Source organism: Ornithorhynchus anatinus, chromosome 14, assembly GCF_004115215.2.
Source record: "Ornithorhynchus anatinus isolate Pmale09 chromosome 14, mOrnAna1.pri.v4, whole genome shotgun sequence".
Taxonomy (NCBI): domain Eukaryota; kingdom Metazoa; phylum Chordata; class Mammalia; order Monotremata; family Ornithorhynchidae; genus Ornithorhynchus; species Ornithorhynchus anatinus.
In genome coordinates this window covers 3,761,587-3,774,706 of record NC_041741.1, presented here as the reverse complement: position 1 = coordinate 3,774,706, position 13,120 = coordinate 3,761,587, and the positions used below count along the sequence as shown (strand labels likewise).

The window sequence follows — 13,120 nt, the reverse complement described above, 5'->3', positions numbered from 1 at the left end:
ACATAGTAAGCCCTTAACAAATACCATTAAAAATAAAAAGAACCTAGACGGACACCACCACGAAGCATCAGGGAAGCAGCCTAGCCTAGTAGATAGAGCACAGGCCTGGGAGTCAGAGGACCTGGGTTCTAATCCCGGTTCTGTCAACTGCTTGCTGGGTGACCTTGGGCAAGTCACTTCACTTATCTGTGACTCAGATAAGTGAGAAGTAGCGTGGCTCAGTGGAAAGAGTGCGGGCTTTGGAGTCAGGGTTCATGAGTTCGAATCCCAGCTCTGCCACTTGTCAGCTGTGTGACTGTGGGCAAGTCACTTAACTTCTCTGTGCCTCAGTTCCCTCATCTGTAAAATGGGGATTAAGACTGTGAGCCCCACGTGGGACAACCTGATTCCCCTATGTCTACCCCAGCGCTTAGAACAGTGCTCGGCACATAGTAAGCGCTTAACAAATACCAACATTATTATTATTACTCAGTTTTCTCAAACTGTAAAATGTGGATTAAATGCCAGCTCTCCCTCCTACTTAGATTGTAAGCCCCATGCAGGTCAGGGACTGTGTCTGACCTAATTAACTTGTACGCACCCCTGTGCTTAGAACAGTGACTGACACAGAGGAAGCGCTTAACAAATAGCATAAAAGTAAAAAATACAAAATACACCCAGCAAAGTTGACGCACTGGTAGAAGGATGGGCCATGAGCGTTCTAGCCAAACTGCAGATAATAACTGTGGCACAGGTTAAGTACTTACTGTATACAGATTGTCTCTTTTGTAATTACTATTTTGAAATTTGTATGAAACAGAAAAATCATCATATTACTCATTCAATTATTTTATGAAGAATTTTTTAAAATGGCCATTTTGCCCTAGGAATTTGACTTTAATTTTCTAAGAAAACTACCTAAGTTCAGCCTAAAATGACAAATTACAGCACAGAGTTTGGAAAAAACCTTTCATTCTAGAAGTTTCTGCATTTTCCCCTTGTTATTTAACAAAGTCATTTATATCAACATGCAGTAATGGAGTTTTTAGTTTAGTTGTTGCTAAAACTTTCTCTACACTGAGTCACAGCGAGGGTTTGGGGTGTTTTTTTTTTCCAGTGCCAGCAATCATTTCCTAGGGAAACAGGGGGGCCAGAGGCTGTGTTTACCCAACCAAACAGAAGTGGAAGGTTAACAATTATCCATTGAATTCACACCCATTTCGCAGCCAGCTTCAGAGGGGACACCCCCAGTGATCAGGCCTGGCCTGATTGGGTGGATGGTCCCCAGGAATTACACCATTCCCCATATCACTGTGGCTGACGATGAGCCAGGCCAGAAAGGAAGTCTTCAGCCTTTCCTTGAATAAGGAGAGCCGGGTGCTAATAAGGCCTAAATTCCCCTCTCAGCAATCTTTCTGTTAAAAGGAAAAGAAGAAATCCAATTAAAGTACATCAAATGTCAGGGAGTCCATTTGTTACAGACTGTGCCTATCGTGGGCTAGGAAGCGGGTGTCCTCATGGAGACGAGCCCTCAGCCCTGGAAGATCTCTAACTCGCCCCAAAAGGAAAGCCTCAGACAGGGCCCTCTTCTGTACCCTGTCTGAAGCCCTCAAAGAAGTCATTCACTTCACCTAACAGGGATGAGAAGTTTATTTCCAGAGGATGGCTCAGACCAAAGAAACTCCCAAGAGCCTCACAGTTCTAACACTTCTGCCTAACCTTTCCTTCAAAAAAGAAAGCTAAAATTTAAGAATACCTGGCAAAAATCCCCCCCTCCCCCAACCCTTCCCAAGCCAGAAAACCCTGTTCTGAGCATCCAAGGGGAATTGGCCCTAGAAAAATATCATTCAAACTCTGAGATGGTGCAGCACATTTACCCACATTTCCCTAGGACACCTGGCAAGATGGCTAGCTGAATAAGACGGTATCCCGGCAAAGAGGTGCAAGCCAGGGTGGCGTCCTCACAAAACCCCACATTAAGGAAAGCTTGTGTTCTCACCCCCATCCTAGGCCGTGGAGACGGATGCGAGGAATGCGAGCACATCTCCAAGAGGCCTTCCCCGACTAAGGTCTCCTTTCCTCTTCTCCTGCTCCCTGCATCAGCCGGACTCATTCCCTTGATTCATATTCCCTCCCAGTCCCACAACACTTCTGTTGTTCATATCTGTCATATTTGCTTCTCTTAATGCCTGTGTCTCCCTCTAGATTGTAAGATAGTTGAGGACAGGGACCGTATCTGCTAATTGTTTTACTATACTCTCAAGTGCTTAGTACAGTGCTCTACACACAATAAGCGCTCAATAAATACAATTGAATTGAATGAATGAATGAGCTGTTTCTCCTGACAGAACAGGGCAAGCTGGGCAACATTCCCTAACAACTTTCTAGTCCAAAAGCAAAGGGAAATTATGTGTTACGGCCAAGCTCAATGTAACTAAATTATCTTCTGGAAATGTAAGCTAGAAAATATGGAGAAAAAAAACAAAGCTCCTTAATGGAAATGGAAAAACAGCATGACCTAAGTGGAAAGAGCATGGACCTAAGAGTCAGGGGACCTGGATTCTAATCCTGGCTCCGCTACTTATCTGCTGTTTGACCATGGGCAGGTCACTTCACTTCTCTGGGCCTCAGTTACCTCACCTGGAAAACTGGGCTTAAGGCTGGGAATCTCACCTGACACATGGACTGTGTCCAACCTGATTAGCCTGTATCTTCCCCTTTGCTTAGTACAGTGCCTGTCACATAAGTGCTTAACAAATACCATTAAAAAAAGAAAAAACAAAAGAGAAAAAGAGGGTTAACTGGGACTTGGAAACCTCCATGGTGCTTAGTGAGTTCATGTTACCACGTCTCTCCCCTGAAGAATGAAGTTTTCACCATTAAAAAAATTGTATGTTTCCCCAGCTTTCTCCTGAATCTTGCCACAAACAAGACAGAGTCCAGGAATCATCTCTTAGAAAGAAACAATTACACCTCTTAGTTGGGACTATTATGCATGAGGTTTCTCGCATGTTAAGCCCAAACTTTTGCAAATAAAGAAGCCTGGGTATCTTTTATGGAAAAGTAAAGCTTGCTTCCCCAAAACTCACTCAGAAAAGATGAAGGGTAAATAAAATGCCTAATGAGCAATTCTGTGATTCAACATGAGTAAGTGCTCTCTTAACCCCCAGCTGAAGCCACTTATTCTCTCCTCCCGGATTTCTATGGAGCTGACCTTTCTTCAATAGAAAGGATCTTTACTGCCTGACTTGAGGGAGAGATAACATGGAAAGATCTTGATCTCTGCTCCTCAATTGTGTACACGGGCTGTGTTTACAAGATGTCTGCCTTATTGGCAAGCAAAGAGGAATTGGGGGAGATAAAGGAAAGGCCGGAGAAGATGGAATAAGCTATGATATGAAGTGTGGCAGCTCCAAAATTCCAGCTTACAGCCAGTCATGGAAATTTTTATGGGCTTCCAAGGATGAGAAATGTCAAAATTATGGAAGTGGAAAAAAACCCACTATGCTGAGTTGGGAGCCACTATAGAAGGTAAAGCTCATTTTGAAACGGAGAACCAAAATTCAAAAAGCTCCTGGCCAGAGACTCAGAAAATTTGCAGAGTTTTCCAGAAAGCAGGATGAGCTCCCGGGCCACCATTTCAGGAAAACGCCCACAAAATGACTGAATAACGAACCAGGGACAGATAGCCCTTTTGAGTTTCCTCAGTGTAGGACACAGTCACGGTTTCTTAGACGTGAAGTTGTGAGAAGCCATTTTGGCCTACTGGGCTTAGCCACGGGACTAGCTGAGGGAGGGGGCAGAGTGGACAAAGAAGGGCAGAACAAACATTTCTGAGGAAAAGTCCCTTGGAAGAAGCCCCCCGAAAACAGAGACCAAGGAGCATCTGGTCAGAGGAAAGGCCGGGATCCAGACCAGGGCCGCAGAGAACAGAAAGGCCTAAGGAAGCCAATTCATTCATTTATTCATTCAATCGTATTCACTGAGCACTTACTTTGTGCAAAGCACTATACTAGTGCTTGAGAGAGTACAATATAACAATACACTGAATGGTATACAACTGAGGCTCTTCCCCTCCCATTTCCCAAGAAAAAAAAAGTGGCTTTAGGGGTCAGGAGATCTAAGTTTCAGTCCAGGCTTTGCCATCAGGGGAAGCAGCGTGGTGCAGTGGAAAGAGCACGGGCTTTGGAGTCAGGGCTCATGAGTTCGAATCCCAGCTCTGCCACTTGTCGGCTGTGTGACTGTGGGCAAGTCACTTAACTTCTCTGTGCCTCAGTTCCCTCATCTGTAAAATGGGGATTAAGACTGTGAGCCCCACGTGGGACAACCTGATTCCCCTATGTCTACCCCAGCGCTTAGAACAGTGCTCTGCACATAGTAAGCGCTTAACAAATACCAACATTATTATCTGGGACAGTGACATCAGTCAGTCAGTAAGCATTCAATAAATATGACTGACTTTTTTTTAAATGGTATTTGTAAGTGCTTATTACATGCCAGGCACTATACTAAGCACTGGGGTAGATACAAGTTTCTCAGGACACAGTCCATGTCCCACATGGAGTTCCCAATTATAATCCCCATTTTCTAGATGAGGGGACTGAGGCCCAGAGAAATGAAATGACTTGCCCAAGGTCATCCAGCAGACACGTGGTGGATCTGGGATTAAAACCCAGGTCTTTCAGCCTCAAGGCTCTTGCTCTATCCACTAGGCCATGCTGCTTCTCGGCTGCTTTGCAGCTCATTTGAGAGTTGATCCAGCCCCAGGAGGTTTCTTGGCCCAAACTCAGCTTTTCCCCCAGGGAGAATTAGAGTCTGGTGGGACCAAGACATTGCTGCCCCCTTGCCAAGCTGTGGAAAAAAAAACATCAGGCCGGGGAGTTTGGTGGGGTGCCTTAGTTCTCCCAGCCAGGAGCAGGCTGGGAAACTTTCCAGGTGAACTGTTTTTTTTCCCCTCATGCCTTCTAGGGTCCCCCCTACCCTATGCCCCCGGCCCTCACCCATGTCCCCTAATCCCAGGTGTAAGTGACCACTCAACTTCCATGGCCACCCACACATGCTTCTCCATTTCTAAAGGTTTCTCCTAGGAAATGTGCCCAATCAGATCGCCTGCCCTCCACCTGGCCCTGTGCAAGTGCTTAATTGCCAACCACAGCCTCTTTCTCTTTCCCAAAGGGGACAGTCTGATGTGATTGTCTTATATCTACTCGTGCTTAGTCTCGCGGCTGGGAAGCAGCATGGCCTAGTGGAAAGAGCCCGGGCCTGGGAGTCAGAGGACCTGGGTTCTAATCCCAGCTCTGCCACTTATCTGCTGTGTGACCCCAGATGAATCACTTAATTTCTCTGTGCCTCAGTTTCCTCATCTGTAAAAGGGGGATTAGGATTGTGAGCCCAATGTGGGAGAGTGATAGTGTCCAACCCAACTGTCTTGTATCTACCCCAGTGCTTAGTACAGTGTCTGGTGCGTAGTAAGCATTTAACTCATACCACAATGATCATCATCATCTTGATGGGCACATAGCGAGTGCTTCAGAATTACCAAACTAAATGGACAAAGACCACAAGCTGGGAGAGACTTTCCATTGTAAAAATCGTCCACCACTTACCGGGAAGGACTTTGCATCAGACAGTCACCACTAACTCGGAGAGCTTTTCCTAACGACAATAAATCGCCACTTACTGGTAGAGATTTTTCACCGACTGCTCTGTGCTAGTGACACTGAAGTGGGGGCCTTCCCGCTTCAGGTGGTCGACTTCTCCCCTGCTGAAACCCACTCGGGCCGGCAGCTCCAGGTGGACATTGTACGATTCCTTCGGTCGGGTGCCGAAGAACTGGAGCCCGCTGGCGGGGTAGAGGAAGAGGGCGTAGGCATCAGACTCGTCATATGCCAAAACGGCTTGAAAAGTGTTCAGCTGCAAAAGAAAAGGTCACATTCATTCATTCATTAACAGTATTTATTGAGCGCTTACTATGTGCAGAGCACGGTACTAAGCAGTTGGAATGGACAATTCGGCAACAGATAGAGACAATCCCTGCCCAATGACAGGCTCACAGTCTAAACGGGGGGAAATAGCAAAGCAGAACAGAACAAAAACAAGACAACATTATCAAGATAAATAGAATCAAGGAGATATACACCTTATTAACAAAATAAATAGGGTAATAATATATACAAATGAGCACAATGCTGAGGGGAGGGGAAGACGGAAGAGCAGAGGGTGGGAGGGGAGGGGGAGCAGAGGGAAAGGGGGGCTCGATCTGGGAAGGCCTCCTGGAGGAGTGAGCTCTCAGTAGGGCTCTGAAGAGGGGAAGAGAGTTATTTTGGCGGAGGTGAGGAGGGAGGACATTCCAGGACTGCAGTAGGATGTGAGCCAGAGATCGACAGCGGGATAGGCGTGAATGGGGGACAGTGAGGAGGTGAGCGGCAGAGGAGCGGAGTATAGGGGGTGGGCAGTAGAAAGAGAGAAGGCAGGTGAGGTAGGAGGGGGCAAGGTGATGGAGAGCTCTGAAGCCAAGAGTGAGGAGTTTTTGTTCCTCACTTCTGGATAAGTCTGACTCCCAGGCACGGGCTCTATCCACTAACCGCATGGCTTTTCAGTTGCTTAAAATCGGTCACTGGGCTCTTTCCACTCCTGACCTAAAACCTCCCCCTCGGACAAGGATTTGCAGCTTTGAAAAGGAACTGGGCCACATCCAATTTCCCTCCTCTGAGTCTCCCCCGTGGCCCCTCAGGCCCCTCAGACTCCGAGCCCCAACCGCGCTCCTCCGTTCCCCGAACGGCTGCCGCGGGCCATGGATCGGCTCGGTGCCAAACCGGAAAGGTCATGAAATTCCTAGCTCTCTAGCTCTGCGAGAGACCCACCCTCCCTGTCTCAGTCCAGCATCCTGAGGAGGAAAACTCTCAGAAGGACTGCCAAACAGGGTCGCCGGCCTCCGCTCCGTCGGGATCCCGCGTCGGAGAGGAGCTTCCGACGGAAGACAACTGTGGGGGCGAGGCCTGCTGCGGGGGGGGGGCCTGCTGAGGGGAGTGCTGCTCTCACTGAGAACCAGAAGCCGATCGAGAGGCCGGAAGACGCCCCAGGTCTCCCGAAACGTGGGCACTGCATTTTTGCGGAAGCCCGCGTCGAGGAAGACTCGTGCTGGAGACCCTCCTTGCAACCACCGACGCCCTTGAGATGGCTGTTGTCGCCCCCCATCTTTGTGCAAGAGGCAGAGGTGTGCTGGGCTTGGACATTATGGTAAATGAGGCAGAGGTCTTAAGGACACACAACGAAAGGCTGTTTGCAGAGGTTGACCGAACCTAGGTAGGACAGGATGTGTGATAGGGGAGGCTTCAGACCCCCTTCACTGTTTCATTGCTTCCACTGGGGTTTTTCTGTTTGTTTTTTTCTTTTTATGGTACTTGTTAAGCACTTACTCCGCTGACCTCTCACCCAACCCTGCCTCCGACACACAATTACTCTCCTTCCCCTTCAAAGCCTTAGTGAAGGCACAACTCCTCCAAGAGGCCTTCCCTATGTCCCCCCTTCCTCTTCTCCCACTCCCTCTCTCATAACCCTGACTTGCTCCCTTTATAAGTCTCTCCTCCCAGCCCCACAACAGTTATGTCCCCAACTATAATTTATTTATATTAATGTCTGTCTCGTCCTCTAGACTGTAAACTCGTGGGTGGGGAATGTGTCTATTATATTGTTACACTGTATTCTCCCAGGTGCTCAGTACAGTGCTTGGCACACAGTAAGCATTCAATAAATATTACTGAATGACTGTGAGTGAATTGGCACCAGGCACTGTTCTAAGTGGTAGATACACCACAATCAGACCGGATCCAGTCCATGCCCAACATGGGGTTCACGTACTTAATTCCCATTTTGCAGATGAGGCAAGTGAGGCCCAGAGAAGTTGACTTGCCCCAGGTCACACAGTAGACTCCCAGGGCCAGGCTCTATCCACTAGGGCACACTGCCTCTCAGCTGTTCTCTTCCCAGATTCCCACAAATACGGGAGCCCCTTCCAAGCCACGAAACTCGGTAGCGGGAGGCTGGGCCCCTGAAAATTAAAACAGTGGATGTGATAAAGGTGTCCACACTAGACAGGGGAAGACCAGAAGGTCAGCGGACTTTAACCGGGATATACATGGACGAATGATCAGTCTGCCAACACCACGTCATGCACACAACCACCTCTTCCAAACCCAGGTGGCGCTCAGTCCAGAATGATGCAGGTGGTCGGGAGAACGTTCCCTAATTCCCAAAGGTGCTCTATTCCACCAAGTGCCGTAAACACGAAACAGGGCAAAACTGAGAGAGCCAGCCTGCCCCATAGACCACCCCAGAGTCTGAATCGTGATCTGCATGCTGCCCTCTGTGCGCGAAACAGCCACGGTCCAGCCTGGCACAATAGCTCCTAAACTGGGCGATCGCGACCCTGGCTCAGATCATCGTTAATGTCAGTGATACTGTCAGAGCAGCTATCCAGAAGGTAGTCGATCCATCTTGAAAAGCTCGCGAGGGAATACGTCTTCCGAGATCATCACCCCATCATCGCTGGCCTGGTCTATAATTCGCACTTGGGGTTCCAGGGCATGGTCTCTTTTCCATTCTCTCTGTAGAAAATGGTTTCTCTCCTCGCTTCCCTACAGTCTGGGACCAAGGCCCCTTTGCCGCTACCAGCACCAGGTGGGCACCCAAACTCACAGGTTTCCTTCAGAGCCTCCGGGCAGGGCCGATGGTCCATCTGTCGGACAGGGCAGCTGTCAGAAGGTGACAGCTTTGGGGCCCCTTGCCACCACGCCACGTGCTACGTCACTCTAGACTGTAAGCTCGCTGTGGGAAGGGAATGTGTCTACTAACTCCGTGGCCTAGTGATTAGAGCCAGGGCCTGGGAGTCAAGGACCTGGATTCTAATCCCAGCTCTGTCCCATGACTGCTGTGACCTTGGGCAAGTCACTTTATTTCTCTGTGCCTTAGTTACCTCATCTGTAAAATGGGGATAGATTGTGAGCCTTACATGGGACAGGGACTGTGTCCAATCTGATTACCTTCTATCTATCCCAGCGCTTAGTACAGTGCCTGGAACCTAGTAAGTGCTTAACAAATACCATAAAAACAACTTTGTTGTACTGTACTCTCCCAAGTTCTTAGTACAGTGCTCTGCACACAGTAAGTGTTCATCAATTGACTATCAGCATCCATGGAAAAAGCAGGTCGTGAACTGGTTTCCATGGTCAGGAACTGGTTTCCTGGGAAAGGGAAAGGGATAGCCATGCTGGCTAGCTGGATGATCCGGCCTAGTTGTGAACAAAGCTCCTTCCCATAACAGCTGGAGATTTTTCGGAGTTTTCTCAGGAACCATTAACACAGAGTACTTGAAACAATGCCTTCCAGTCCAGACCAGATCTAATTATCATCTCCTTTAAGAGGAAACCACAATGGAAATTCCAAAGCCACTGTCAATGATTTACCAGTTATTTTTAATTACAACAAGGAGAGAGAGGCAGAGGCCAAACTTTAAAAAAAAAAAACACACTAAAAAAACAGAAACCCACAGGCAACCTAAAACAGTGAATTTCCAGACTGCCATTCTCCAAGGATCATAAAACATTTTTTACCTCATTAATTCACACATAGCCCTCCTGAGACTGGCAGAAGTACAACATTATCATCGAGTCCCTCAGAGTCAGCCATGTGAGAGAAAGGAAAGAAAAAAACCTCCGTACACATTGACATGCATTCTGTTTTTTCACTTTTTATCACTGGAAATGCTTCTGCCTTCCTCAGGGATGTCCAAACCTTTGATTTTAGAAATAACTCTATATTCCAAGCCTGTTGTTTTTTGGGAAAATTAATGACAAAGAATTTTCTTAAATCCCTCGGGAATAATTTTGTGCCCTGAGAAGAGTCAGTCTAGCTTCCTGGGAAGATTTTTATCCCCTTTCTAGAGCCAAGAAGCACTGGGAAGAGTTGGCCTGATGCCTCAAGAACCGGCAGCTGCAGAACTGTGGCTCTAACACCTGCATGGAAAGAATCTGAGGTCGGGGTCACCAGTTTCCAACACTCTCCCTTTGAGGGAGAGGAGATTCCAAGATTTGGCCTCCATTTCCCATTCAGCTGGGCAAACACTCCAACCCACTGCTGCTTGGAATCTCCCAAGGCCGGCCTGAACCCTACCAGCATGAACTCGTTGACCTAGACACTGTGCATGCCAGGAGCCCCTTGTTTCTAGGGAACCCCAAAACTTTAGAAGGGAACCCTTCTCTCTGAACTCTCCCACACACAAAGGGTACATTCAAAATGTTCTTTGTGGATCAATCTTGGCCAAAGCTAAGGACTTTGGGACTCAGTGGAGAGCAGTCTGAAAAGAATGAGAACTGCATTTATGTATCTAGAGCTTGTCCCCAAATATGGCCATTGGACTGTAAGCCGCTTGAGGCCAAGAGCTCTGCACACTGATTTCATTATACTCACCTAAGCTCCTGGCACCCTTTGCGTGTCCAGTAAATACTACTGAATGAATATAGTCTTCCCCCATAGTCCACTTTTACCGCCCTAAGAATATTTACCTGAAGAAGGGCCCCACCTTCCCGCCTCCCCCAGCCTCTTCCAACCAAACGGATTCTCCGGTTTCCTAAGGAAAGTCCACTCTAGACTGTAAGCTAATTGTGGGCAGGGAAGATGTCTGTTTATTGTTCTATGGTACTCTCCCAAGCGGTTAGTACAGCGCTCTGTACACAGCAAGCGCTCAATAAATACGATCGAATGAATGCACGAACTGGAACCAGTGAAATCGAACAGGGCCGCAGCCATTCCGCTCACCTGACTGGACGGGGGCTGGTCGCGGGTCACTTCCTCATAAGCCCCCACATCCTCCCAGGTAGCGACGAAGGCCCGGGTCGGCGTGAAGCCGGCGGCGGTGCTGGGGAACCCCATGTGAACGTAACGGGCGGCCTGGCTCAACACCTCCTCCGAGTCGTCCTCCCGGTAGTAGACCTTCCCCCTCCCGTTGCTCGTGTCGATGTCTGACAGGAAGGGAGCGATGGCAGGGAAGTCTGTGGGGAAGTCATCGTCCACGTACTGGGTCTCCCGGGGAAAGTCTTGGGTGGAGATGATGCCGTTGGTTCCCACCTGGAGGAAGATGGAGAAGCATCACTCAGCATGGCCTAGTGGACAGAGCACGGGCCTGAGAGTCAGAAGGACCTGGGAGTCAGAAGGACCTGGGAGTCAGAAGGACCTGGGAGTCAGAAGGACCTGGGTTCTGATCCCAGCTCCGCCACTTGTCTGCCATGTGACCTTGGCAAGTCACTTCCCTGTGCCTCAGTTACCTCATTTGTAAAATGGGGATTAATACTCTGAGCCCTTTGTGAGATAGGGACTGTATCCAACCCAATTTACTTGATTCCACCCCGATGCTTAGTGTAGCGCCTGACACAGTAAGAACTTAACAAATGCTACTATTATCATTATAGATAAGACTCAAAATCCTGGAAGGCAGTGAACACTTGAACAGCTTCATGCTCAGAAGGGACTAAGTAACTATTACTGATTGACCGGTGCTTCCACCTCATATCCTCAAACTGCCCGCCACCCATCGGGTCACTATCCCCAAACCCAAACCCACCCCTCTCCCCAATACCCCCGGGGGACAAAAACACCACCACTCGTCCAGTCGGACTTCTCGGGACATTTCCTTTATCTCAAATCTACTTGGATGTCCGTCTCCCCATCCAGACTGTAAACTCGTCGTGGAAGGGGATCACATCTACCCTCTCTGCTGTATTTTCCCAATCGCTTAGCGAGTGCCCAAAATCCCATCGATCGATGGATCGACTGACTGAGCCCGGATGCCCTGCTCCCAATCAGTTCGGCCATATGAGCCCATTTGCATCCTCTTCCTCAGTTTACCCCGCACCCCCTCTTCACCGGGCGAAGCCAAGAGAGCTAAGGTTCCCCATGGCCTTTGGGGCTTTCCCTTTCCCACCAATTCCCTCTCCATCCCCACAGCCTCCGGAGACCTCCCGCCCATGTCCCAGCAGGGAGGCGTCTTCATGGTTGCTTCTTAGGGAAGCAGTGTGGCTCGGTGGAAAGAGCCCGGGCTCGGGAGTCAGAAATCACGGGTTCGAATCCCGACTCTGCCCCTTGTCAGCTGTGTGACTGTGGGCAAGTCACTTCACTTCTCGGTGCCGCATCGACCTCATCTGTAGAAGGGGGATGAAGACTGTGAGCCTCACGTGGGACAACCTGATGACCCTGTATCTGCCCCAGCGCTTGGAACAGTGCTCTGCACATGGTAAGCGCTTAACAAACACCAACATTATTATTCCTCTCCCCATGTTGCCGGCTGCCCCGAGGCCCCCGACGCCCCACGGGAGAAGCAGCGTGCTCAGTGGAAAGAGCACGGGCTTTGGAGTCAGGGCTCATGAGTTCGAATCCCCGCTCTGCCACTTGTCAGCTGTGTGACTGTGGGCAAGTCACTTCACTTCTCTGTGCCTCAGTTCCCTCATCTGTAAAATGGGGGTTAAGACTGTGAGCCTCACGTGGGACAACCTGATGACCCTGTATCTGCCCCAGCGCTTGGAACAGTGCTCGGCACATAGTAAGCGCTTAACAAATACCAACATTATTATTCTCTCCCTTCCTCCCGGAGAGCCCGGTGGCCAAGCCCAGCTGGGAGGCGGGGGCGGCCGAAGGGGCGTCCCGGAGTGGGGGGCAGACGGTCCCCGTCCCCTCCTCTAGGATGGCACGGGGTGACACTTACATAGAGGCTCCCGAACTGGGCTTCGTAGAAGGGCAGGGGGGCTCGCAGCTGGACCACGGGGGAGGTCTCGTCGTCTCCTTCTTGCAGCAGGAGGTCGGCCCGGGCCGGCCCGTAGGGGAACAGGTCCTGATGGGGCAGGGCCAAGGCGGGGGGCATCAGCAGGGGCATCAGCAGCAGGGGCATCAGCAGCAGGGGCAGCAGGGGTATCAGCAGCGGGGGCAGCAGGGGCATCAGGCGGGACCGTCCTGGCCCCGGCATGCCGGGCTGGGGGCGGCTGTCCGGGCCGGTGGGGGGCGGTGGGAGCCACTGGGAGCTAGTGGGAGGCACTGGGCGCGGTGGGCGCGCTCTGCCCCGAGGCGGGGAGGGGCCCTGGCCCCCGGCCCGCAA

At 50.0% G+C, this 13,120-nt stretch overlaps 1 protein-coding gene across 1 annotated transcript in view; it reads right to left on the bottom strand.

Annotated features, from left to right (window-relative positions):
• NID2 (nidogen 2) overlaps positions 1-13,036 on the bottom strand; it is a 38,001-nt gene extending 24,965 nt beyond the window's left edge. Inside the window, exons 1-3 of the mRNA XM_007663133.3 lie at positions 12,734-13,036; positions 10,795-11,103; positions 5,660-5,892 (exon numbers count right to left, since the gene is read on the bottom strand). Of these exons, the coding sequence (XP_007661323.2) occupies positions 5,660-5,892; positions 10,795-11,103; positions 12,734-12,991 (800 nt within the window). The 5' untranslated portion in view covers positions 12,992-13,036. The remainder of the gene's footprint in view (positions 1-5,659; positions 5,893-10,794; positions 11,104-12,733) is intronic.
• Positions 13,037-13,120: the final 84 nt, after the last annotated feature.